Raw genomic sequence first — 27,722 nt, 5'->3', positions numbered from 1 at the left:
GAGTGATTCAAGTGCTGTAAGTAATTATGCATAATATACATAAGTTTTGTTCTTTAGGTTCTTAGAAGTTAAAGGTTTTCAAAAGTTATGTTTTTAAAGCTTACATTTTCTAAAGTTTATCGAAGGCATTGTTACATCATTGATAGAGAAACTTCGACTTTTAAACAATGTTTTAAAGAGAAACTTCGAATTTTAAATAACGTTTGAAATGTCCAAATTTCATTTAAAAGATGATTTCTAAACTAAACTGTTTTCCAAAAATAATTGAGTTTCAATGTAAGTTTTCTAAAAATGTTCTTGTTCTTTAAATTTGTGTAAAACCAAGTGATTTCAAAGTAATATTCCTATTCTCCAAATGGTATTTAAAACTTTCCTTTTAGCAAATTGAGCTTTCGGACTTACTCAAGAATTGTAAAATATTTATATAAACTCCTTAGTTCCTATTCGTTCCCTAAGAAAGTCAAGCATCCTTTGATTTATGTTTCAATTCGATATCGTGATATTCGATATACCTTTGTATTTGGAATAATTGTTAATATTAAGAAAATTATTCTATTTTGTGTAAACTTTGCTTTTGTGATATGTGACTCAAAATAAGTGTTTTTAGAATTGATCAGGTATATGTGTAAGCCCGCTCACAGGGTTATATGTGAGAATAAGTATTGATCCCTCACTAATAAGGGTTAGATGTTGGTATCCGCTCACAGGATTGTATGTGAGAATATGTGATATGTGTATATGTGACACTGTCTCTGACCAATTATATGTATGTGCTTTCGAATGATTTTAATATGTGATTACATATGTATTATGTGATTCATTATATGTTTTGGAATAATTATATTTGATAGCATTGAATGAGTTTGTGAAAAATCAAAATACTCGTGCTTTACTTGACTCTATTTTGTTGTGTATTGCGTATAATTGCTTACTAGATGTGTGGCTCACCCTGTCAATTATAATTTTCATATTAAAGTTTAGTTGGGGAACGAAACATTTGGATTACTTCGTAAGGTGCAAGATAGAGTGTGGGAGTTTTTAGGCAATGTCAATAATACTTGAAGCCTTAAAGGATTATTAGTTATTTTTATTCTGCTTTAGATTTTATAGTATTTTGAGATTATTTCTAAATTGTGGATTTTAGTTATTGCAAAAGGTTTATTAAGAGTATTGTTTATTTGGGAGTTTACTGAATTATGTTTAAATTAATTATGTTTATTTTATTGAGTTATGTAAGATCAACAAGTTAGTCATGCATCCAAATTCATAGTTCATGGATTTGAGTCGTGATAGGTGGTCCTCTTCTTTAAGATTGCCTAGTTACAACTTACACAAAGTGGCGTGAAAATAAATAGTCCCCGTGATGAGAGAGAGAAAACAAATGCTGAAATCCCTTGTTTTGCTTCCAATGGGATTTGAACTGAGGCGCTAATTCATTAATTGTGGGTTTGAAGTTGATTTTTGGGTTAGAAAATCGAAAACTATTCTTAAGATAGAAAATTGGGGGAAAAAATAGTTAACAAACATACTCTAAAATTTCTTCTATCCTTCCACTTTTTCATCCTCCCAACCAAATGGACCCTTAGGTTGGCAACTTTTGAGCAAAAATGTTTTGTAAATTTAAAGACTTTATAGCTGTGTTTGTTTCGTGTAAAATGTTTTCCGGAAAATACATATTTTCCGGAAATGTTATTTTCCGAAAAAGGAAAATATTTTTAAGTGTTTGGTTGAATTATGAAAATTGTTGTGGAAAATATTTTCATGTGTTTTGATGTATTCTAAAAATGCTATTTTCCGGAAAATTTTTCACATTTTCTCAGCATCCAAACAAATTTTTATTACAAAAAATTTCAACATCACACCCAATTCAACAACAAATTCCGATAACAACACAACACAACAACAACAACAACAACAACCACAATAAATTCCGGCAACAACAATCCGTTCATCCAAAAAAAAACAACAACAACAACAACGATCTGGAGCTCGATCGATGCGTGGAGGCAGAGCGATCAGAGCGATCTGGAGCTCAATCGGAGCGATCGGAGCTCGATCGATGCATGGAGGCAGAGCGATCTGGAGCTCGATGCGTGGAGGCAGAGCGATTGGAGCTTCTTTCTCGCTGCGTGGATCGGACTGGGTTCTGGGACTGAATCGGATCGGACTGGGTTCTTGGAGTGGATCGGACTGCGTCGATCGGACTGGGTTCTGCGACTGGATCGGACTGCGTTCTTGCTGGGTTCTTGCTGCGTTCTAGGTTTCTCTTTTTTTTTTGGTGGATCGGAGGTTGTTCTGGCTTTGGTTTTTTTTTTTTTTTGGATCGGACTGCTGCGTCTGGGTTTCTCTTCTTCTTTTTTGCGTTCTTGGCTGTTGTTCGTGTTGTTGCTGGTTTTCGTTCTCACCAAGTGCAGCAGCTCTCTTTTCTTTTCTGCGTGTCTGTGTTGTTGTGTGAGACCTAGAAATGGTTTAAAGGTAAAATAGGAGCGTAAAACCATTTTCGGGTCAAATGTGAAAATTTGGTCAAAGATAAGGCATATTTTCCGGAAATTGAATTTTCCTTTGCTTGCCAAACACATGGGTCAGGTGGTAAATGATTTCCTGAAATCATTTACCACCAAAACAAACAGACCCTATGTGTGTCAAGATTTTTGCCCAAGTGTAAAAACTCACTGTGCAAGAATTAAGAATTCCACAACTTTCGACAGATGTTCGATCAGCAAAACAGGATCACTCCAGAACAGTGCAGTAATGGCATTAATGTGGGATACCTATTATTTCTTTTTACCGGTTACTTCTTTTTATCTCTCATATTTTTTCCCAGCAGAAATCAGGCTTTTTTTTTTTATTCGGTATAGCCGATACATCCAATTATGCCTTGGTAGTTGGAGCAACATGAAATAGTAGCATTTCTGCACTGGCTTAGGTACTATAGCAAATATCAGTACAATACAAAATTAACTCCCCTAATTCAAAGTGCATTGAAAATTAATTGTTATTAACCTTGCCCTCTCCTTCTCTTTTTGTGCAATATATTTAAGAGTTCCATTTTTATTCTACACCTTACGAAACTAGTAATGTATAACAGACAATTCACTATCATTGCCGAAACAAACAACTTTGTAAACTATTCTTAATTCCCTTGTTTCTAAAGAGAATGTTTTGATTTCAACTTGTAAAGTTGTGATTTCCAACTATATTGCGTTGGCTTTAATTCCATGCCAAATTTGATTGTAATTTTTTCAATCATTTTCCATGTATGTATGTGGGTTTAATTGTAAGGGATGAGTGTGAGAGATTGGTGAAGAATCAAGCTTCAAAAGTTAAATCAGTGGATTTCGCAACTAGCTCGCAAGTAGCTCGTGAGAAGCAACCCACGAAAAAGCCATGTGTGGAGCACTTGCCTGGAAGATAAAGAGTCGTGACAGGTTGTCAATTTCGCGACTATCTCATGAGAAGGGCTAACCCGCGAAGGACCCACGAAAGTTTTTGTTAGGCAAAAAGTTGTGTTTTGCTTTACCAAGTCTTTACCCATACTATATATACTCTTATTACTCACAAATTGTAAGGAGTACTTTTCAAAGAGAAAACCCTAGAAAATACACTTGAGATTTAGACATTGTTATACCTACAATCATCTACACATTTCCTTGTGGTTTTCCTCAGCTCCTACCTCTCCATCTCTAGATCTTTCAGAGGTTGCTAGCCCAAACACTTACCACACCCATTCTGAGTATATAATGAGATTTTGATGTTATTGGGAAGCATTGGAAAGAGTCATTCATTGGCAGATGCAATTGGGCTAAATTACTGGATCCGGAACATTAGAGAAGACAAGACTCCGAGAAGTCCGTTGGTAGTAGGAGTTTGAAGGGCTCAAGTACATGGAGTAGAATAGGCTTGGAGGGACTTTTGTTATTCATGTACTCCAACTTTATTCTCTAGTGGATTGATTACAACTTGGAGGGTCGTGGAGAGGTTTTTCGTCGAGTTCTTCGGTTTCCTCTTCAATAACACGTCTTGGTGTTATCTTGTGCTTACATCTCTCTTCCCTACTCTTTAAGCTTTCATTTTGTTGTTGATGGTGGATGAATATGGCTTAAGGTAGTGTTATCGGTTCATTGCTCTTATTTACTCTTGTTCCGCACTTAGTCTAAGTTAGAGTAAAAGCAATATAGCCGTAATTTTTATTTGGGGGTCTGAATAAGCTCTTGGGTTTTACTACAAATCCGAGCTTTCAATCGGTATCAGAGTGAGTACACTTGTCAGAATTCAATATCCTTGTGTGATCCTAGACCCCATGTGAGATGCGTAGATCTCAATCCCTTAATGCACTTCCCTACTTTGATAGGAGTAACTATGCTCTTTGGAAAGTACATATGAGTACTTTTCTTTGTGCGATTGATGAGACGATGTGGGATTTCGTCGAAAATGGTTGGGTAAGGCCCACAACAGCCAAATCCAAATGGGATAAGGCTACCCTTGCTTTGGCAAACGCCTATAGCAAAGCTATTAATGCTATTTTCTATGATATTTCTACTGATGAGTTTCATAGGATCTTGCATGTAAAGACCGTCAAAGAGGGTGGACCATTCTTGAGACAACCTACGAAGGTACCAAGAAGACTAAAGGCACTAAGCTTCAAATGCTCACTACTTGGTTCAAAGAAGTAAAAATGAGCGACGATGAGTCATTTGATTCCTTTTATGGGAGACTTAATGAGATAGTGATTGCCAAGTGTTAGGTTCTAAGACATTAGGAATTTTGCCAAAACGTTTAGTCTAGATTTAGGCTACTCAAAGTGTGTGTATGTGTAAAGTTGGAATTGAGTAACTGTAGGAAATTACTATTCAATTTCTGCAAGGCTCGATTGATCGAAAATTAGACTCGATCGATCAAAACTTGTGCAAATTATTTTTCTACAGAATTTTCCAACTCAGCCCAAGCCCATATAACAAGTAGGGTTTTATATTTTGCTTTAAGTATAAAAAGAAAAACCCTAGCCACATTTTAGAGGTTGTTGATATGCTGTATGTGTGAATCTCTTGTGAGATCTAGAGGTATTTGCCTTCATACATACTTAAGGTTATCAAGACCAAGATTGATGTCGAGAGCTTGGTGATTGCTTTAGTTGCTGTTTCAAGAGCTTAAAGAAAAACACAAGTGGGAGTACTTGTGGTTGTTGTGAATCAAGGAAAGAAGTAGTTCATGGACTCGGAGCTATCACGTGGTCGTGGTAGTAAGTTTTCTACTCGAGGTAGCAATAGGATGTTAGTGGTCTAAATCGCTATTGTACAAACTTCAATTCTTTCATAATGGATCTGTTTTACCTTGAGGATAGTTAGGTTAAATCCTCCCCTAGTTTTTTACCAGTTTGATTTTCCAAGGTTATCATATCGTTGTGTTCTTTATTTTTCCGCATTGTTTACTTGATATGATTTACTTGTGTTAAACTAGATTTGAATAATTTATCTAAGTAATCACTTGGCTAAATAACTAGGTTAAACAACTTGTGTTTTAAGGGGTCTAAAAACGTACACCAAGCTCAATATTGGGGAGAAGATTGAAGACGCCAAGGTGGTGAGGAAGATCTTGAGATCTTTACCCAAAAGCTTCCAGGCTAAGGTCACCGCCATAGAGGAGAGCAAAGATTTGGATGAGATAAATATTCAAGAACTCATTGGATCTCTCCAAACCTATAAGCTCGGACTGCCCTCTCATAAGTCTAGCAAATCACTTGCTCTCAAAACTATAAATGAGAGAATGGGTGATTCCTTTGATGAAGATGATGTAGAAAAAGAGGTGGCATTTCTAGCAAAGAACTTCCGAAAATTTCTTAAGATGAAGAATAATGGGTAGTCATTTGACAAAGGGAGATTTTCATCACCCAAAAATGATAAAAGAGAATACAAGAAGAATGATGGGAAAGAATCATCATCAAACCAAGGAACTGTGTGCTATCAATGTAATGGGCATGGACATCTAAAGAAAGAATGTCCAAACTACTTGAGAGGAAAGGGTAAAGTGCTGCAATTACCCTTAGTGATTTTGAAAGGTCAAATTCTAATGCGGAAGGAGAATGAGATAGTGAGAGAAACTATTCAGCTTTCATGACAATTACTGCAGTTAACTCTAGAGATGAATTGTGAGCGAGTTTGTTGATGAGCTAGGTGTACATTCCAAAGGTGAAGAAGTTGATGATTCGAAAGATGAACATGGAAAATGTGCATACATAATAAGTTAAGCTCATAAATGCACTACACCATTAGTATGGAGGTACTAAGCCAAACTCAACATGTAATATACATAACACAAGCAATTAAGCTTTTTGAGAATTTTCATTTTTATGGGTTTTTTAATTTTTCAACACACTAAAAAACAAAGCACTAAAGTAGGATCAACAAAAACAAGATAAACAAATAAAGACCTATAAAAGAAACATGCTAGAACGGAAGTAATGACACAAGAAGATTGCATATGTCATAATGCATGAAACTATAACCCTAATACGTTGAAATTATTAATACATAGGCGTAGTGAGCAATCATGCATGAGTACCCTCCTTCACCCACACTGTACGAGTGTTTTGGGTGAGATTTTTAGAAAGAGGGGTACGACCGACATAACTTTCAAACCTTAGGGTGAAGCTAGCTAGGCATAGTGAAATGTTTTTCAACATATCCATAACATATCCAATGAGTTGTCCCTCATTTTCTCCTTTAGCTTGGATTCCCTTTGGCATTCTTCTTGAGTTGTCTCAAAAACCTTCAAATGACAAGACTGGTTTAGGCTATACCAGTGAAGGAAGCTCAAGCAGTGGACCTAAGAAGGAAGTGAAGTTTGTGTCGGTAAAGAATGTAGAGAAGCCCAAGGTAAAGAAGCCTAACGTTGAGATTTCCATTGTTGAGAAGAAAGTTATTGGTCCAAGACCAAAGAAAAAAGGGAAAATGGGCCTTGTATGTCATCATTGTGGTGTACGAGGACATACAAGGCCAAATTTCTTCAAACTTTAGGCACTTAAGAGGCCTAATTCTTCAAGCACTTAAAGGCCTTGTTTTTGTTGATCTTACTTTAGTGCTTTGTTTTTTAGTGTGTTGAAAAATTAAAAAACCCATAAAAATGAAAATTCTCAAAAAGTTTAACTACTTGTGTTATGTATATTACATGTTGAGTTTGGCCTAGTACCTCCATACTAATGGTATAGTGCATTTACGAACTTAACTTATTATGTACGCACATTTTCCATGTGTGAGCGAAATCTAAAAATCTTTGTTTGAGTGTTGTAAATAGATCTTTAAGCTTGTCATGAATGATTAGTCAAAAGTCTTATTTGATCTTGATACATACGTAGACTTGTGCCTATATATCTCCTCACTTTTTTTTTTCTTTTTCAAAGAGCTCTACAAATGACTATCTCTAAAAAGAGAAAAAAGCTGAAAAAACCTTGCTTCAAAAACTAGCTTAACTAGAAAAAGGTAGAGCAAATATGTATTAAAATGTATAGTGCCAAAGCCAAAGGCTTATTCATCAAAGAAATATGAAAAGTTCATGGCATCGTTTCTCAAGAATTTTGAGTTGTATTCATCAAAAGCATGAAAAATGAAAGCCAAATGAAAAGCTTTCAATCATATGTAAACACATTAGTGAGGGGTCATATATGTTCACTTCTACATGTGAGATAGGTCACTTGACCTCATGCTCGTTGTGTATGACTTGATTGAATTGATCATTGAAACTTCATACTAGACTATGGACTAGTTCATACTACACTATAGACTAGTTCACGAGAAGCAACCCATGAAAAAACCACGTGTAGAGCACATGATTGGAAGATCAAGAGTCGTGCCAAGCTATCAATTTCGCGACTGTCTCACAAGAAGGGCAATGAAGGACACGCGAAAGTTTCTGTTTGACAAAAAGTTGTATTTTGTTTTACCAAATCTTTACCCACACTATATATACCCTCATTACCCACAAATTGTAAGAAGTATTTTTCAAAGAGAAAACCCTAGAAAATACACTTGAGAGTTAGAGATTATTATACCCACAATCATCTACACATTTTCTTGTGATTTTCCTCAACTCTTACCTCTCTATCTCTAGATCTTTGAGAGGTTCCAAACACTTACCACACTCATTCTAAGTGTAAAGTGAGATTTTTTTGCTACTGGGAAGCATTGGAAGAAGCCATTCATTGATGGATGCAATCAGGCTAAATTGTGGGATCCGAAAAGTTAGAGAAGACAAGACTCCGAGAAGTCCGTTGGTAGTAGGAGCTTGAAGGGCTCAAGTACATGGGGTAGACTAAGTTTGGAGGGTCTTTTGTTATTCGTGTACTCCAACTTTATTCTCTAGTGGATCGATTTCGACTTGGAGGGTCGTGGAGAGATTTTCGCCAAGTTCTTCGATTTCATCTTCGATAACACGTCTCAGTGTTATCTTGTCTTTGCATCTCTTTTCCCTACCCTTTAAGCTTTCATTTTATTGTTGATAATGGATGAATATGGCTTAGGATAGTGTTATCGGTTCGTTACGTTTATTTACTCTTGTTCCACACTTAGTCTAAGTTAGAGTTAGCTGTAATTTTTATTTGGGGGTTTGAACAAGCTCTTGAGTTTTACTACAAATCCGAGCTTTCACAACTAATTGTAAATATGTGATTTATGGGATTAGGAATTTTTACATATTTTGAAAAAAAATAAAGAAAAAATTATCACGAATGAACTTATAAACTTTAATTGTAAGTTTAAGTGTACACAGGAAGAATTAACACATCCTACCAAAAAAAGGTAGAAAAAAGAAAAACCAACATAAAAACCACATAGTGAAATTCATCATCCATTTTTACATAATTATTCACACGTACACACAAGCACTTCTCCGCCTTGATTAATACTTTTAATACTTTTTAGAAATCAGCACATTATTGCGGTATTCTCCAAGGGCCCATATAGGAAAGATATTTCTGTACGCTGAATAACTGATCATACAGTTCTTGTTGAAAACTCCCATGATTTCCTATAGATTGGAGAAAACAAAGCCAATAATGTACAAGAAGTAGAATTTGTATCACTTATTGAAGGTTAAGAAACTATGTTTTCCACACTGAGTATTTGATATCATATGTTATACACTAAAAAGCGAATCCTAAAAAGTCTTGCTTTGAGATATGCATTGTCAAAAGGTAATTAATAAGGGAAATGTTTTTCGAATGCATAAAGTGGAATATAAAAAGTTAGACAGAAGATTTTTATTCCTTTGATAACTAAACTTCCTAACTAAAAGACCATTTTTTAAATAGTCACACATTCCTTTTCTTTTTGTTTTGTATAAATTTACCTGTTGAGGGAAGTCTCCATTTTCCATTTGTGCATTAATCAAAACCTTGACTGCACGATGTAAGGGAGTCGCATCTCGTTGGGCCTAACCATCAAATTGGTAACAAAAAAAAAAAAATAACAACATATCAAATTAGTGTTGTCTTACTTACTAATTAGAGAGTTAGATCCTATATGCAACATTAATTTGTGCAATAATGGTTACTATGATACCACATTGTGCATGACCTAGTTACCCAGGTTGAGACGAATTGCACTGGGTGCTTTCTCATTCATCTCTTCCCAGTTTTAATCACCCACATTCTTGGACTTTCTTGCCTCCCCAAGTACATTTTATGTACTCTTTATTATTATATTATATTATTCGTTTGCCTTGATGCAACTACTGTACAAGTCTTTTGAACCTTAAAAATTCTAGGCATGTTGACAGATGAATTTTCTTTGTGAATGGAAAATAAGATAAAAACATTGTATCGGTACCTGACCAGCTTCAATAAGAGCTAACATAGCCCATCCAGTATTTACCATGTGTGCTTTGTCCAGACTGCTGTATACCTGTTCACACGTATTACGATATAAAAATACGTAGAAAAACTATGAACTGAATATTCAGCTTTAGAATGATCTAACTTCTTTTTTTCTTTTTTTCTTTTTTCTTTTTTCTTTTTTCTTTTTTCTTTTTTCTTTTTTCTTTTTGAGGAAACAATGATCTAACTTCTTGAACGACTCATAATCTGGTAAAGTTTGAAAAACTTAAAAGCCTAATGAATTAACTAATGGTTCAAACAATAAATTATGTTGTAAAATTGGATCATACGGGACCTCATTGTGACTCTTTTCTTTAACCTTCTTACTTTTCACTTAAAGTCATCAATTTGCTTAATTAATTTTTGTCCAAAAATTCAAGATAAATAATGTGTTTTAAAAGAATTCTTAAAAAAAAACAATGCTTGAAATGGTTTTTACCTTATCTTGGCATGACAGGTAGCTTTCTCCCCAACCACCTGAATCAAGCTGTTTGGAAAGTAAGAAATCACATGCTCTTCTAATGCTGTAGCAATTATGGTAGGTCTTACCACTAGCCACCAGACCCTTTATCCCAAACCATGTTGCATAGGTGAAGCAAACTCCCCAAGATCCAATCCTATTTTAGAAACTATATATTGTCATGCTCAATGGTAAAGAAATCACCTTAACATTTATTAACTACAGCAGCACTAAAAAACCTAGCTTGAAGAGTAACCAAGCGAGTTCATGTCCAAGAAGAGGTCAAGAAGGATAGGAAGGTTGCAAAGAACCTAATTAGCTAAATCCTTATGTTTACCTAATGGGTAACCAATTATTAGTAAATAGCTTTGATTCTTACCAGGTTTTGGCTAACAAATTATGTTCGTGAATGCCCAACTTAATGGCTATATATTATGAACTAACTAGGCCACCTGACATTATTAATGGCTAGTGGATTTGGCTTTTCGTTCGGAAAGGTTATTCAAGTTATGCATGTTTACATTATGTATAAGAGCATCACCATTGGTGGTGGTAAAATAGCTTTTTAGCTGTTTTTCCACCTTAAACTCCAATTAAGTGCCTAACATTGGTGGAGCCAAATGCAAATTTTTTTGCTTTCTTACTACAGTGAATTGCCAAGACTAGCAGTATAATGTAACGAGGTATAAAAAAATTATTACTTTATCACTTAGTTGGGTTTGGAGGCAGAGAGGAAGAGAGAAGAAGGGAGAAAGAAATTAAAAAAAAAAAAAAAATTTTGTAAGGTTGAAATTTATCAACCATCTTGTTGACTTTATTCCGTGCCAATTTGCTTGTAATTTAGCACTTAGTAACCCTGTATTTAGGTAGATTTCATGTAAAGATAGTGTGTGAAAAGAGTGTGAAGAATTGCTCATCTGTGTGCAAAGAAACAGGGACTCGCGGCTGAGACTCGTGACTGACTCACCTCTTGCAAGCCACCAAATACTGTGCACGTAAGAAGCATGTGGGAAGGTGAAAGATCATGCCAGGTATCGCACTACAGGACAAAAGTCTCAGGCTGGCCAGGCCATTATCTCGCGACTTGAACTCGCGACTTGGACCAGTCACGAGGCCAAGCCGCCAACCAGCCCTGTTTGGGAAAAACTAACTCTTCGTATTTCAAACACACACCACTATATATAGACCCTTATACCCACAAAATGTAGAAAGCTTCCAGAGAGAATTTTGATAAAGAAACCCTAGAGAAAACAAGATTGCCTCATCCACAATCTTCACCTAAGAGACTCTTCAAATTCCTCTGCTCTCTTCCTCTCCATTGATACATCCTTAAGAAATTCTTGACCAAATCATTTTCTCACCACACCCACGTTTGTGAGAAGATCTTTTGGTGCTAAGGGAAGCAGTTTGGAAGGGACTAATGGTTATTGGCTGATACTATGGGCTATAGCGAAATCTAGTAAGTTAGAGAACAAAAAGGTTCGGCGCAACCTCGTTGCAGCAAGAAACTTGAAGGGTTTAGGTACCTGGGTAGATTAGGCTTAAAGGGTCTATTATTGTTCATGTATTCCAACTACATTTTGTAGTGGATTATTGACCACTTGGAGGGCGGCGGAGAGGTTTTACGCCAAGAGCTTCGGTTTCCTATTCGATAACACATCACGTGTTGTCCTTGTATTTACATCTCTCTTCCCTTTATCTTTGCCTTTTATTTTCTGTTGTGGATGTGATTATAATTGGCTTAAATTGTTTATCAATTCTGTGTTTGGGTTATATTCATGTTCTACACATTAATTGTTTAATAATAAGCTTGAATTGGTAATTTGTAATTAGAAGTCTAAACGTTCATAGTGTTTTCAACGCTATTTGAACTTTCAATTGGTATCAAAGTGGGTACACTTGTTATGGTTTAAATACCTAAGTGTGATCCTTGACCCCTTGTGTTATTTGCCATGGATTGTGCTTTGTATGCCTCTTTGTATAATTTGGTTGGTGATGAATATAACATGCCACGTGTTTGTGAAAATGCCTCTATAAGTGATAATCATCGTGACCGTGATGCTATGCTACATGAACCTTTGGATGTTGCTGATATTCCTAACATCAAACCCTTGAAGAAAAATGCTAAGAAGTTTCAAAAGAATTTGAGCAAGTTATTTTATGAAAATGATGATTTGATTGCTAAGTTCAATGAATCCAACAAATAGTTTGAGAAATATAAGAAACTTGCTCAAAACTCTTGAAAAGCCCAAAAAGTTTGAATGTTTGAATATGGACTTGGATGCTAAACTTGTTTTGTCTAACAAACTTGTTAATGAGTTAAAATGTGAAAATGAATCTCTTAAGATGCATGCCAAGTGTTTGATTGTTGAACCTATTGCTAAAAATGATGAAAATATTTGTTGCAATCATGTTGTGGTACCCGATTTTGTACCTATTGTGTGTTCTACCTCAAAGGACAAATCAGTGTGCATTCCTCTACATAAAATAAATCAAAAGGTGGAGAGAAAGGTTGTTAAGTCAAAGTCTATATTTAGGTCTCAACCTAAGGCTTTGGATGGATCTAAACTTGTTCCAACTTGCCACCATTGTTGTGTGATTGGTCATATAAGACCTCAATGTCATAAGTTAAAGAGAGAACAAAACCATGTTACTAGATCCTTTTCCAAAAAGCCTAGTAGACCTAAACACATTGTTTGTCACTATTGTGGTGTCTTTGGTCATCTAAGACCTCAATGCTCTAAGTTTTATGCTTTTAAAAGACTCAAAAGAAAAGAGAAACTTGAGCTTCATAGAAGTTGTGCTAAAAATGGTAAACCGGATTTAAGTGAAAATAACACGTTGTTAAAAAAAGTGTTTGATGCTCTTAACTCTTTGTCTATGTGCATCTCCGGTTTTCGTTCTTCCAACCCTCATATCACTTCTCATGAGATACTCATTCCAAACAATCAATCTGTTTGGATGAGGAAGGGTTCCTATGGTTGAGGTTTTGCTCTTTTTGTCCTTGATTTAATTCTTTTAATCTTTGTAGGACCTTTTATGCATTAGATGCTTCATTGTCATGCATTTGTGCATCATGCATCTCTTTATATGCATTGTTTTTGTTGTTTTTGCATTTGATCTTACTTTTTTATTTTAGTTTTGTGTGAGTAAAAAATCCAAAACCACATAAAATAGTGAAAAATTCAAAAAGTTTGATCATATATGTTTGAGTACATATCACATGTGAGTTTTGCCTTGTACCTTTGTACTTATGGCTTTGTGCATTTACGAGCTTAGCTTGTTCTTTATGCATTTATATCTTTGTGGGAAAAATCTCGACATCTATGTGTGATTATTGTAAATTGATCTTCAAGTTTGTCATGAATGATTTGTCAATAGTCATGTTGGTTTTGATACATGCGTAGACTTGTACCTGTATATCTTCTCATACTTTTTTTTTATTGCTTAAAGAGCTCAACAATTGTAAATCTCAAAATAAAAAGAGATAATGAGCTGCAAAAGCCTTCGCACATACTAGTATTTGACTAGGAAAAAGAGAAAGTGACTTTTATGAATATTTATGATGCCCAAAAAACCAAAGGTTTGTTCATCAAATTGAAATATCAAAAATTTCAGGCATCGATCTCAAAATGAGATGTATTGATTCAAAATGATCAAATGTTATGGATTGTAAAGAAGCTAAATGAAAAGCTTTAAAGATATGTAATCATTTTCTTGTGGGAGGTCATATATGTTCATTTCTATAATTGAGATAGACCACTTGACTTAGTATTAGTTGTGTATGACTTGATTGAATTGATCATTGAAGCTTCACTTTAGACTACAGACTATTCCACACTTGATACACACACACACAACACACATGTCTAATGTTCAATGAATGCCTTATTCATTTGTTCGATTGTACTTGTTTAAATATGATGTGTGTGTGCTCAACTTTATATGGATCCATCGAAAAAAAAATTTGATCATTTTATATGTTTTTGGAAGTGATTTTTATCACTCTTTGTGTTCATGTTTAGTGCTTATTTTGTTTTTCAATGTTTAAACATGTTCTAGGTTGAAAAACAAGTGTCAAAATTTTTGGCAACTCATTTTGACAACTTGCAACCCGCGAGATCAAGCTACAAGTTTTGGTGACTCATTTTGGAGACTTACCCAATCGCGAGCCCAATTGCAAGTTCACACAGAATGGTTTTGTGGCTCACTGGCGACTCATTCGTGACTCGCCCAGTCGCCAAACTCCCAGAAACAGCTTTTTAAAGGGTTTTTCGTGGGAAACTTGTTTTAAACCTCTCTCATCCTATCATAAACCCCTCTCTCACTATTTTTACATTAAAACTCAATCAATTTGAATGATTTTTCATTCCATTAACATCTCTAAGGTAATTTTACACTTTTTTCTTTGTTTTGGATCCTTGGATTATGTTTTGGTGAGTTTTGTGTTCTTGGTTAGGATTTTCATCATAGGGGTTGGGAAAACTTATTTTTTAGTCAAATTTTTGTATGGGATTGGTTTCTTTTGATGATTTGCTTTGGATGTTGGCCCTTGGTGGCAAAAAGAACATGTTTTAAGGGTGGATTTCATGATGTTCATGCATTGTTTCACATTGTTGTTCATAGTGTGCATGTTAGGCATTTGATAAAATGTCTCTTAGGCATTTTCTCGCTTGTTTGGACTCCGATGAGTACCAAACTTTGGGGTTTCTCATATTTTCTCATTAGAAATACGTTTGGTTCATTAGTTGTGTATTTAACACACCTTGCCCTACATGTGCATTTTCCATGCATTGCACTTTGCCACCTCTTGCACACACCTTTCTACCCTTGTCATGCATTGGTTCATACATTGTTTCTTCATCCTAGCATGTCATGTTTACTTTATACTTTGTAGCATTTTTTAAAGATATGTTCTCATTCATCTTGCACTCCTCATGCATCATTATCATTATTTGTACATTCATCTCTTGCCCTCATTTCTCCTTGACCCTTTGTCTAGTCCTGACAAAAATGGGGAGAGTATACTCTAAAGAGATACCAGAGTGTTTTGTCATTTTAATATGGCTCTTGTGCACATCTTTAGAGGGAGAAATTCTATTTCTCTTGCACATTTGTAGAGGGAGAGATATTCCATAGGGGAGATGCATATACCAAGGGGGAGAAAACATTGAGCTAATAAGAAAACTTTGTTTTGGTGTTTGGTCAAGTTGCTCACATGTTTCACATCATGTTTATTTGATCGTAATTTACTTGTTACATTATACTTGTCCATTTATTACTTGCTTTACCTTGAAGGTCTAATGTGTTTTGTGCAAGTGTTTCAGGTTACAAGTATATATGTTCCAAGTTCATCACGGCTCCTATGATTCATGATAAGGGGAGTGATATCATAAGGGAAATACTTTTTACTATTTGTACCTGGTACCTTTGTAGGTTTTTAAGGTTTCTGTTTATGTTTTGTACCCATTTTGCTTTTGTAAGCTTTTAGAATTTGTTTCTATGCACTTTGTAGGCTTTATGGTTTGTACCTTGCTTTATGCAGCCTGTGTGCTTTGCTAAATCAGTACTTATAACTAAATGTTATGCATTTCTTTCTAAGTACTGTCACTCTTGTGCCCTTGTAGGATTTTATTCCTAGATGCATATACTTCATGTACTGTGAATTAGTTGAGTGTTGGTCATTTAAGTGATTTGCCTTGTGTTTGTCAACTTGAATGTCCGGATGTTCATTCCAAGTGTGAATGAGCATTGTGATCACTTGTTTATAGTGATTGCTTGTTTTGGTCTTGTCATGGTTTATTGCTTTATTCCATTGTGCTTGATTGCATTGTGCTTGCTCCATTTGCATTACAAGTTTTCTGCATACAATAAACTTATTGTGTTGTTGTGTTTTAAGAGTTCTTGTTCTTATGGTTCAAAAGTTTCACAGATTCTATAGTTAGGTGTGAGTGAGTTTTCCAATTGTTCCCAACTCACGCGTTAAGTCTAGAGTTTGTTATAGGGTTTTGTCACAGAATAGCCAAAGAGGGAGATTGTAAGGTTGAAATTTATCAACCATCTTGTTGGATTTATTCCGTGCCAATTTGCTTGTAATTTAGCACTTAGTAATCCTGTATTTAGGTGGGTTTCATGTAAGGGTAGTGTGTGAAGAGAGTGTGAAGAATTACTCATCTGTGTGCAAAGAAGCAGGGACTCGCAGTTAGGACTCGCAACTGACTCACGGCTTGCAAGCCGCCAAATGTTGTGCACGTGAGAAGCATGTAGAGAGATGAAAGGTCACGCCAACTGTCGCACTACAGGACAAAAGTCCCAGGCTGGCCAGGCCGTTATCTCGCAACTTGAATTCTCGACTTGGACCAGTCGCAAGGCTAAGCCGCCAACCAGCCCTATTTGGGAAAAAATGACTCTTCGTATTCCAAACACACAGCACTATATATAGATCCTTATACCCACGAAATGTAGAGAGCTTCCAGAGAGAATTTTGAAAGAGAAACCCTAGAGAAAACAAGATTGCCTCATCAACAATCTTCACCTAAGAGACTTTTCAAATTTCTCTACTCTCTTCCTCTCCATTGATACATCCTTGACTGGTTCTTGACCAAATCATTTTCTCACCACACCCACGTCTGTGAAAAGGTCTTTTGGTGCTAAGGGAAGCAGTTTGGAAGGGATTAATGGTTATTGGTTGATGCTATAAGCTATAACGGAATCCGGTAAGTTAGAGAAGATAAAAGTTCGGCGCAACCTCGTTGGAGTAAGAAGTTTGGAGGGCTTAGGTACCTGGGTAGATTAGGCTTGGAGGGTCTATTGCTGTTCATGTATCCCAACTACATTTTCTAGTGAATTATTAACCGCTTGGAGGGCGACGGAAAGGTTTTACGCCAAGGGCTTCGGTTTCCTCTTCGATAACACATCGCGTGTTGTCCTTGTGTTTGCATCTCTCTTCCCTTCATCTTTGCCTTTTATTTTCTGTTGTGGATGTGATTATAATTGGTTTAGATTGTTTATCAATTCTGTGTTTAGCTTATGTTCATGTTCCACACATTAATTGTTTGATAATAAGCTTAAATTGGTAATTTGTAATTGGGGGTCTAAACGTTTATAATGTTTTCAACGCTATTTGAACTTTCAAAAATGAATAGTATTTGGCTAAGGGTAAAAATAAGATCATTGATGTAGGGTGTGTTGTGAAATTGTGTGTTAAAATAGATAAAATAGTTTTTTAAGGTGTTAAATACTAAAATTTTTAAGGTGTTAAATACTTTGTAGTATTTTAAAGCATGGGTTGTTAAGAAAAATTATTAAATCATAAAAAATTAACAATTTCCTACACATTTATGATTTTGGAATATATGGTAGTTTATCAATGTATATCAGTCTATCATAGTAAGTTTCTTAAGTTTGAATCATGTTTCCATTTATCTCTCATTTCAAATTATTAGAAATCCTGGAAAAGTTTTGTAGCTTAATATCAGAACTTTGCTCTCCTTTATTAAGAAAATTAAGATTTATAAATTATCCTTTCTCTAGTTGTACCTATTAAAATATTATATATATATATATATATACACACACATTAAAAACCTTACATGTTGGGCTCCACTTATTAATGAAAAAAACATGATTCATGCATAGGAAAGTGTTAATTAAAATAATGATTAAATGGTTAAATTATCATTTATTAATAATTTAAATTTTTGGGATAAGTGATAGTTCACCATTATATTATAGAGCATGTTTGTTTTAGTATTTAGAGATTGTGAGTCATTGCAATTTACTATAATTCTTTTCTGTATTTTTGGACTTTAAAAATATAATTCCAAAAGAATATTTTTGAAATCCCATTATTTGCTCCCCCTCTCATCTAGATAAAACCAGAACTAATGTATAATAATGTGAGTGGTATGATCTCAAAGGAGAAAACAAACCAAGAGCCATCAGGGAGTTGTATGCTCTCAATGAAATTAGCTGCCTTTGCAATACATGCGTCGATTTCTTTCCTTCGATGTCCAGGGTACAGTTTCACGAATGATTTCAGACCCTGTATAGCTGCTGAAGTGCATTCCACATACCTACATTATGACCCAAGAAAATTAATTATAAATCAAAATTTTGAAATATAAGATAATTCCAAAACCATTAGTTATGTTATAAAAAAACTAGAGTTGTGTGCTGTGTACATAATGTCTACATTGATATTTAAAGACTACTAAGTTTTGAAGGGAATATAAGCACAAAATTCTCATATTTGTGAGATGCAAAAATAGATGGAAAAATATGTGCCAAAGAAAACAAACACTCAAGATAATACTTATGTGGTTCGGCAATTTGCCTATATTCATGGATTTGTAGAGATTTCACTATTCTCGAGAAAAAAATACAAGATGCAGCAATACAACTTTTCTCTCAAAAACAACACACAAAACCTTAGGGGCTATTTGGTAATGTTGTTCTAGTAACATTATTTGTATTTTTTAGAAATACGTGTGGGGTGAAAAAATGTGTAGAATTATGTGTAATGTTGTTTAAACACTAAAAACTGTTGCTCAAAACACCCTACCAAACAGGAACTTAACCTCCAAAACAACGATTTTCTATCCTGCGCACATGATTCACAACTAAGCCTTAGAAAATATCCCATTAAAAACCATAACAATATTATTTCGAGTTGGGTCATTATCCGGACCAAATACAATTAGACTCTACAAAACCCAACAAGTTTACACATAAGAAAAAATCATATGTTTATAGGGGCGGTGCCACCTTAAAGCCAGGGTGGTCCTAGGACCACCCTGACCTAAAATTATATATATATATATATATATATATATATATATATATATATATATAATTTAAAAAATTTATTTGTCTACCCTTCAAAAAAAAATTGGGAACAATCTCAGTTTTTTTTATGCCAATAAAATTAAATTTTACTCTATAATTTGTTCTACATTCAATGGATGAATGATTGCTTAATTGTGTACATTGAAAGAGATATAACTTGTAGCATTGATAATGAGACTATCATGCACCGATTTCAAAATATGAAAATTCGTAAAAGACAATTATAAACTTTATGTATTTGCGTGTTTTTTTATTATTATTGTTGTCAATATATAAATTTCTTTTTCTATTAGATTGTATAATTTATACTTCTTAAGGAATATCCTGAGAAAAATTCCTAAAGCCGCCACTACGTGTTTATTTAAATATTAAAATTGAGGCTAAAAGAAAATCCGCCTTGTTAGTAACTAGTATAATAAATCATAATAATTATGAAAGTCATGATAGTTCGTGAGTAAAATTGCAGGCATGGTCGATCTTACTGATAATCAATGATAATATCTCCAAACGTTTCCGATGGGTTGATCATCTATGAAAGAAACATGATGTGTTAAAACCATGGGCAAGATTCAATATTACCAACCAAATTGGAAAGAAAAGAATGTCTTGCCTCTAACCACGCATAAGATCTTGTGAGCTCGTATGAAGCTAACCCACCATTATTGTTCTATATTGTCAAGAAGAAACAAATATCCATTGTCAGTTAGTGCAAAATAGACTCTCTCCAAAAAGAAAACATTTTTTTTATAAAAAATATATATATATTTTGTTACATGCATCCACCATATTCACATTATAATGAAATCAAGGGAGTCAATCGAAGCAAATGTGATATGAATTGTTCAAGAATTTAAAATTTAAAATTGATTTACTTGAAGATATCAATAAACATCTATGAAATGGTTTCGTAGGATTTAGCCAATTGCCTTCCGCAGGAGTCCGTGTTATCAAAAGATTTCTTGCAATTGTTTTTTTTTTTTTGTATTGAACGAGTCCACCATCCATAATTTTGGCATCTTATTGAACAAAATATGTGATATTATTCCTCGTTAATCAAGAGTTTTAGAAAGTATCATAATCATCAAATAAGAATGGCTTTAATTTTATCAAATGATCAATTTGAAGACCAATTTATTCCTACAAAATCAAAGGGATAATACAATAGGCTGACAACCATGTCTCTTGAAGCAAAGATCATTAGTTCAAATCTCTCTTTTTCCCTTCTTTTGGTCTAATTAAACTCATTAATCAAAAAAATTACATGGTTTTGATTCATGAATTATAATTCTAGGTATCAATTTTATCCTTCAACTATCAATGGTTTTAAGAGTCATTAAAATTGTAAATAGAATATGGGAACAGAATGCGTGTTGACCTATAGAATATGTTTTTTTTTTTTTTTTTTTTTGCAAGAATTTTTTTTTTTTTTTTTACATGCTATTATAATATTGACGTGACACATTAAGCCACCTGTTGGTCTCTGCATCATAAGAACATACATAAAAATTAAAAATAAAAAAATTAAAGAAAAAAATAAAAAATAAAAAACCGACTGCACATTAAGAATTGTCGTTTACGTAACGACAATAAGGTATAGTTTAAAAAACAAATTGTAACAATCAATAATTTGTAGATAAAATTGAAATCTAAGTATCTAACTCGTAATTCAGGAATTAAATTTGTATTTTGACTTGATTTTATTTTGTGCAATAATTAATATGCAAAACCATTATTATAGAAATCCATAATTTAAATATATAAGACCAATTTATTTATTTAATTTTTTTTAGATAGTTTCAACTTATGACGTCCGTTCCTGATAATAACTTTTTTATCGTCAAAGACTTTACCAATTGAGTTAACTGAAATCCACTAAGACCAATTTCAAATGACCATTTCTCTCCGCATAAAAAATAATTCAAAAGACCATAATTTAAATTATACCTGTAGGGATAAAATCACATTAACAGCGTCATATAGTTTATCTGCTGCTATTGCCTCTCCCACAATGCCAGACGGCATTTCTGACAACAAAAGTGCTGACTGCAAATGATTTGAATATCCCAAAACTGTTAAATTACGTAATGAATTTTATCATTTACATATTAGATGATAATGAGGAGACAACAAAGGGTTAACTTTGCATATATGTACTTTTATAAGTTTGGTTATGTTTAATAATAATGTTAATGTTAAAGTAAATTTCAAAACACATTCTGAAAATTGGAGTTATTTGAATTTTACACCCTAAAATTTTAGAAATTTGATTTCACACCTTGAAATTTGGTTCTGTTAGCAATTTAACCCCTCCAATTAGTTTCTACTGTTAAGTGACACATCATCGCGCTAACGTGTTTTGTTTTTGCCAAATCCACCCCCAAACGATCTCGTTTTGCCCAAAGTGAAAACACAAAACTCAAGCTTAATTATAAGACACCGGCTTTTATATCTCTATTTTCTAATACTTATTTTGTTTATACTTTTCAGCCCAAAACTAAAGAGTTTAGCCTAAATAGAATAAACTTTCATACTTTTCAACCAAAAAATTAAGAAATCATAATAATTTTTTGAGCCCAAAACTAAGAAGGCAACCTTAAAATATATATATATATATATATATTTAAGGGCCAATTAGTCCTAAATGGACTAAATGGACCAACATGGGCCAAACAAACTAAATTTGATCAAAGTTGACCAAATTAAACCGAAGTGGACATAAACGAACCGAAATTCTTTGTGGCTCAATAGGACGTGACGTAATAACAATAAATCTTCCACTTCACTTTTTAGATATTTTAGACGTTGATATTAAATTACATAACCTGAGGTATAGTTTATAAGAAATCAGACGTAAGTTTTGCCTTAAAAACAATGTATCATGGATTGGACCCAATATAATACGGACACATGTCCAAAGCCAAATACTTGTCTACATCGCAATGCATGGGTTAAATGCATTGGAACACTAGACCAGAACTTAAATTATGTATCACAATACCGCAAATCGCTCATTATGTTCAGCTGACAGACCAATTCAGAAGAATCTAAGACTTGTAAGACAAAAGGTTACCTTCAAACCTTCTGCTGTACAATCTGACACAATCCAACCATTGTCTGGAGTTGAGAAGGGCCATCCACCCTTTGAAATATGGCGATACCAGTAATTTAGATCACCTGAGCTGTCTGTTCTAACCTTCATATCCGAACAAAAATTACAAAATGAATACACTTTTTTGGTGATTAATCGTATATATGTTAAACTTTAATGTAGCATTACTTGTGTGTTTTTTATAAAACTGTGCGCCTTTTTAAGCATTGAGCCATATTCGTCTGCAAGGTTGGTAGCCAGGATTGCTTGAGCCGCAAGTGCCACATCCCATAGTTGAGAACCATTATATCCCTATCATTGAAACATTTACATCAAGGCCATATCTCAGTCAAACTCTAGTTCATAAACACACCTCATAAAAAATATTTTTCTCATTCTTCAACTTAGTTGAACATTTTGGTACAAAGTAAAGAAATATAGAAAACCTAGGTTCACATGGGAACAAGCTATTGAATTAGAACCTGCATTTTCATTCCATCTTCAGCTACCCACAAATAATCTTTGATTCTTTCAAGGTGACACTGATACGCCTCTGAATTTGGATCTTCCACCCAACGACAGACCATGTTTAGTACCTGTATTTATAATGGAATATGTTTTGCTTCAAAACTGTTAAGAGATATCAAGTCCAATAGCTAATGTTCAAGCCCAATCCTACCTGGTGTCCATGTAAAGTATTTTACTAGTAACATAAGTCAATTAATCATGGTTTATTGTATGGTTAGTTTAATATTTAGTTTCCTATAAATATCCCATATTTTGCTCATTGTAACAAAAATTGAAATTATAGTAAAGATATAGTTGTCATAAGCTTCCTCTATAGACATAAGCGGTTAAACTGAACCCCGTAATCCTAACGTCCTTCTTCTTTTCTCAATGCTCTCTTTTCTCTATATTTTTCATAAAAATGAAACAAAAACTAGTAACAAAAACTATGCTGAAATTTAACTTGTATCTAGACATTCCAATATCTCCAAATTTCTTTACGTGAAATTGGCTGGTTGAACATATGATTTTAGTTATAGAGAATTGCCTGATTGAAAAACAATTTTCGGCCTTAGTAACCCTTACATTAGTGTATTTAAAAATATCAAAAATAAAACCAAAAGAAAAGAACAACAAATAAGTGGAGCTCATTGGTTGTAGAGGTAATTAAATTTATGAAAAAATTTCTGCTTTCTTACAAAAATTTTTGGGGGGAGAGAGAGAAACAAAGAATAATACAAATACTTTAATGTAGGAAGTCTAAAGTTGATTGCAACAAGTCATGAACCATTCTCCTTACAAATATATATATATATATATATGACAAAACTTAATTACAATATCTTAGATGTTGTTCCTTAGGTTTCTCTCTTTAGATTTAGCCATGTGGCTATTTAACTAAAAAATATACTTTCAACCCATGAGAAAAAATTTACATGATAGAATCTTACGAATGGAATCTAAGAAACAGCACCTAAGTACTATATTTAAATTTTTCTCATACATACATACATATATATATATAGACACACACACAAATCGTTCTTGGGTATTCTTTGCTTCTTTCAAAATAATCACATATTCTTCATACATCAAGTGTTTTTATGGTCTTATTATAATTAAAACATTAAATTTAGAATGTCATATATTTACTCTCTCTCTCTCTCTCTCTCTCTCTCTCTAAAATGTCCAAACCTTCTTCTCAAAAAAAAAAAGGTCAAAACCTTACATGTAAATTGCCAAAAATTAAGGATATTAAAACTTATAACGGTTATCTATCTCTCTCTCTCTCTCTCTCTCTCTCTCTCTCTCTCTCTCTCTCTCTCTCTCTAAAATGTCCAAACCTTCTTCTCAAAAAAAAAAAAAGGTCAAAACCTTACATGTAATTTGCCAAAAATTAAGGATATTAAAACTTATAACGGTTATCTATCGTTTTCGTTCAAAAAAAAAAAAAAAAAAAAACTTATAACGGTTATGGAAATGAATGTTTTAATAGAGTTTTTTCATTGTTGAGAATTTCAACTAAAGAAAGCTGTAAATCATTGAGAGTTTAAACTTACAAAATTAGAATTTCTGAGAACTGATATTTATGTTGTTTGAATACACTTTTGGGCAAGGGACTTATTGTTCAATGGTGTTGCGCGTCTCCTAATGAAGAAACTGGGATCAAAAGCCCCACTAATTGTAAGAATAAAAATAACCCTTAGAATTCAAGTCTATATCATATTATAGAAACATAGTATATTAAAATATAAAAATTTCCATTGTATAAAATCAGTGTATACAAATAACATTTTATTTTAATAATTACATAATTCATATTGATACTTATGGATATTTTTTTAATATATAAAATACCATTGAACATTGATAAATGTGGTATTTGATGAAAAATATTTTTTTTTCCTTCTAAAATCAATTATAATGTAGTTAGTTTTAAGAAAGAACAAAAAAAAAAAAAAAATTAAGTACTACATTAGTAATTGTGTACAAGATATACGAGAATTGTTCTTATCTAAAATGTGAGAGTTAGAATTTTCGCATTTCATAAAAATTGAGATGTTCATGGAAATAGTAATTCATGAAAATTTTGTTAAATAAACAACCAATTTTTTATTAATTTTCAAAAATTACACCATTTCTATCTCAAGTCTACCATGATGAGTGCACCATAAAAGAATCCTACAAATTTCCCATTAAAAAAAATGGTATGGAAACTCCTTTTGCAAAATACATGTAACACTTAGTATGTATTAGGATTAGGTTTTTGCCCAAAAAAAATATTTGTTTATTTGTTTATAAAGGTTATATTTTATATACCCATAATAATCTTCATAAAATATTTATTTATTAAGGTACAATTGTATTTTTTTTTTAAATGAATTTTATAAGTATTACATAAACTAATAAACTAGCGAAAAATATCCAACAGAATGCACTAATATAGTGCCATTTTTTATGAATTAAATGTACGGAACACACTGTCACATCAATTTTTTTAAACAAAACTGTAATAATATATATATATATATATATATGTATATAATTATATGTCATTTTATATATATGGTGAACATTATATGAATTTATATATATATATATATATATATTTATCTTAATGTAACCGTGGGAGATGAGCTTGTCTCATTCATTTCTTTTTTTATTTTTTAAGCAAAGTCTCATTCATTTCTTGGTTGCATATATGAGCATTTTGACTCCCTTAAGTGTGCATCTAATTAAACTTCAAACATATATTCGTTGTAAGGACATCTTTAAAATAAAAAATAAAAAAAAAATTCAATTATTTGACCTTTTTGACTTAGGATGGAATACGAATATTCTGCGATCCTCACATTCTCTTCTTTTCCTCTATATGGGCAAAGGTTAGGTAGCAATCTATCATATTACCGCACAACACTTCATCTTTTTTTTCTTTTTTTTTTGAGAAAATCGCACAACATTTCATCTAAATAAGAATTTTGTACCTAAACTAACATCTCATGTTATTTTTATGTGATACGTTTAAGATTCAAATTTCGCCTCCTTCAAATATCAAATTATAAAAATTAAAAATTAAAAAAAAAAAAAAAAAAAAACAACAACAACAACAACACTTCATCTAATTTTTTATGTCGAATAAATATTTCATTTTGGTCTTTTAAAAAAATATATTTTGGAATAAAATCCAAGTAACATTCTTTTATTCTCATATTTCATCATTTTGTAAGAATTTAATTCAAACATATTAAAATGTTATGATAGATTAAATAATTAAATTTATCATTTTTTAACAACTTAAACTTTAGGAACAATTGATAATTTATCATGGTATTAGAGTAAGAGGTCTTACCTTCAATCCATGTCTCTTAAGTTATCTTCCTTTTTTTTTTTTTTTAAAGTCACACAATAGGCCAACTTAATAAGGGTGGCCCACGTGTGAAGGGGGGAGTTTAAAATTAAATTATTAAATTCCTCATTTCCTTCTTCTCAAAAAAATATATCATCATTTCCTAATGAAATGAAGTATTTTATTAGAATCTCCTATTCCCTTCAATCCCATGTCTCCATGTTATCTTCCATTTAAAAAAATATATAAAATAAAATAAAAATCACGCATTGGGCCACTTAACAAGGGCGGCCCACATGTGAAGGGGGAAATTTAAAATTTAATGATTAAATTCATCATTTCCTTTTTCTCAAAAGAAAAAAATCATCATTTCCTAACAAAATGAAGCATTTTAGGTAGAATCTCCTATCCCCCAGCTCAAAAAAAAAAAAAAGGGACATCATAAATAATCAAACTGCTATAAATCGAACAATAGAATGCACACCAGATGGGTCTTGCATTTTGGTTAGAATCCCCCACCCCCCCTCCAAAAGAAAAACAAATAGCATCATCAATAATCAAATTGCTATCATCAATAGTCAGACCACTATCAATCAAATAATTGAACGCACGCTACTAGATGGGTCTTGCATTTTGGTTAGAATCAAGGAAGTCGATACTGTACCAGTACTGGCCGTACCGGTTGCATACCGGTATCGAAACATTAACGTTTTGTACCGGTTTAAATACCAGCCGTACCGGCCAATTTCGGGCAATACCGGCCGGTACTAGGCGTACCGGCCGGTACAGAAAAAAGTTTTTTTTTTTTTTTTTTAAAGTTTTGTAATTTTTGAATTTTTTTTTAGGGTAGAATGATAACTTATTTGCATTAACTTATTAGTATTATTGTTTTCTTAGTATGCAATGGTAACTTTTAAGCTTTCTATTTTTTATATTGTGTGTTTTTTTTCTTTTAATTGATACTAAAGTCTAAAATTATGAATAATTAGTTTTGAATTGAGGAAATGTTTTATGGTAAACTTTTATATTTATTATACATATATATATATATATATATATATTTAAAAATATAAAAAAATAGCAGTAAACCCGAAACGGTACACCGGTATTGACGGGTATCCGAAATATACCGTACCGCTGGGCAAACCGGTACAGCCTCCGGTACGGTATTGACTCCCTTGGTTAGAATAGCCCCATCACCCAAAAGAATAAAAAAATGGCATCATCAATAATCATACTGCTATCATCAATAGTCATACTGCTATTAATCAAACAATCGAATGCACGTTATTAGATAGGTCTTGCATTTGGTTCAAATCACCCCGCCCCCAAAAGTACAAAAGATGGCATCATAAATAATCAAATTGCTATCAATCAAACGCACACTATTCAGATTTCGAAAAAATCTAGTATCAAAAACTATTATATAACTTTTTTTTGCAATTGATGTGGTTAAGTATGAGTGGTGAGAAAAAATAGTAAATTCATGAATTAGTGATAGACAACTACTCACAATTGTAATTAAAAAATTATGAAATAATTTGAACTACTCTTAAATTTTTTACAAATACCATATTTTTCATATATTTTCTTTTTTCTTTTTTTTTTT

At 33.0% G+C, this 27,722-nt stretch overlaps 1 protein-coding gene across 1 annotated transcript in view; it reads right to left on the bottom strand.

The window, feature by feature from the left end:
* Positions 1-8,898: 8,898 nt before the first annotated feature.
* LOC111985651 (cycloartenol synthase) overlaps positions 8,899-27,722 on the bottom strand; it is a 33,641-nt gene continuing 14,817 nt past the window's right edge. Inside the window, exons 7-17 of the mRNA XM_065767438.1 lie at positions 22,743-22,856; positions 22,450-22,572; positions 22,243-22,365; positions 21,117-21,215; positions 19,783-19,839; positions 19,655-19,701; positions 18,257-18,400; positions 10,305-10,482; positions 9,819-9,893; positions 9,340-9,423; positions 8,899-9,018 (exon numbers count right to left, since the gene is read on the bottom strand). Of these exons, the coding sequence (XP_065623510.1) occupies positions 8,899-9,018; positions 9,340-9,423; positions 9,819-9,893; positions 10,305-10,482; positions 18,257-18,400; positions 19,655-19,701; positions 19,783-19,839; positions 21,117-21,215; positions 22,243-22,365; positions 22,450-22,572; positions 22,743-22,856 (1,164 nt within the window). The remainder of the gene's footprint in view (positions 9,019-9,339; positions 9,424-9,818; positions 9,894-10,304; positions 10,483-18,256; positions 18,401-19,654; positions 19,702-19,782; positions 19,840-21,116; positions 21,216-22,242; positions 22,366-22,449; positions 22,573-22,742; positions 22,857-27,722) is intronic.

This window comes from Quercus suber, unplaced genomic scaffold, assembly GCF_002906115.3.
Source record: "Quercus suber isolate HL8 unplaced genomic scaffold, Cork oak 2.0 scaffold_25, whole genome shotgun sequence".
In the NCBI taxonomy this organism is placed as follows: Eukaryota; Viridiplantae; Streptophyta; class Magnoliopsida; order Fagales; family Fagaceae; genus Quercus; species Quercus suber.
This window is presented reverse-complemented; position numbering and strand designations above follow the sequence as displayed.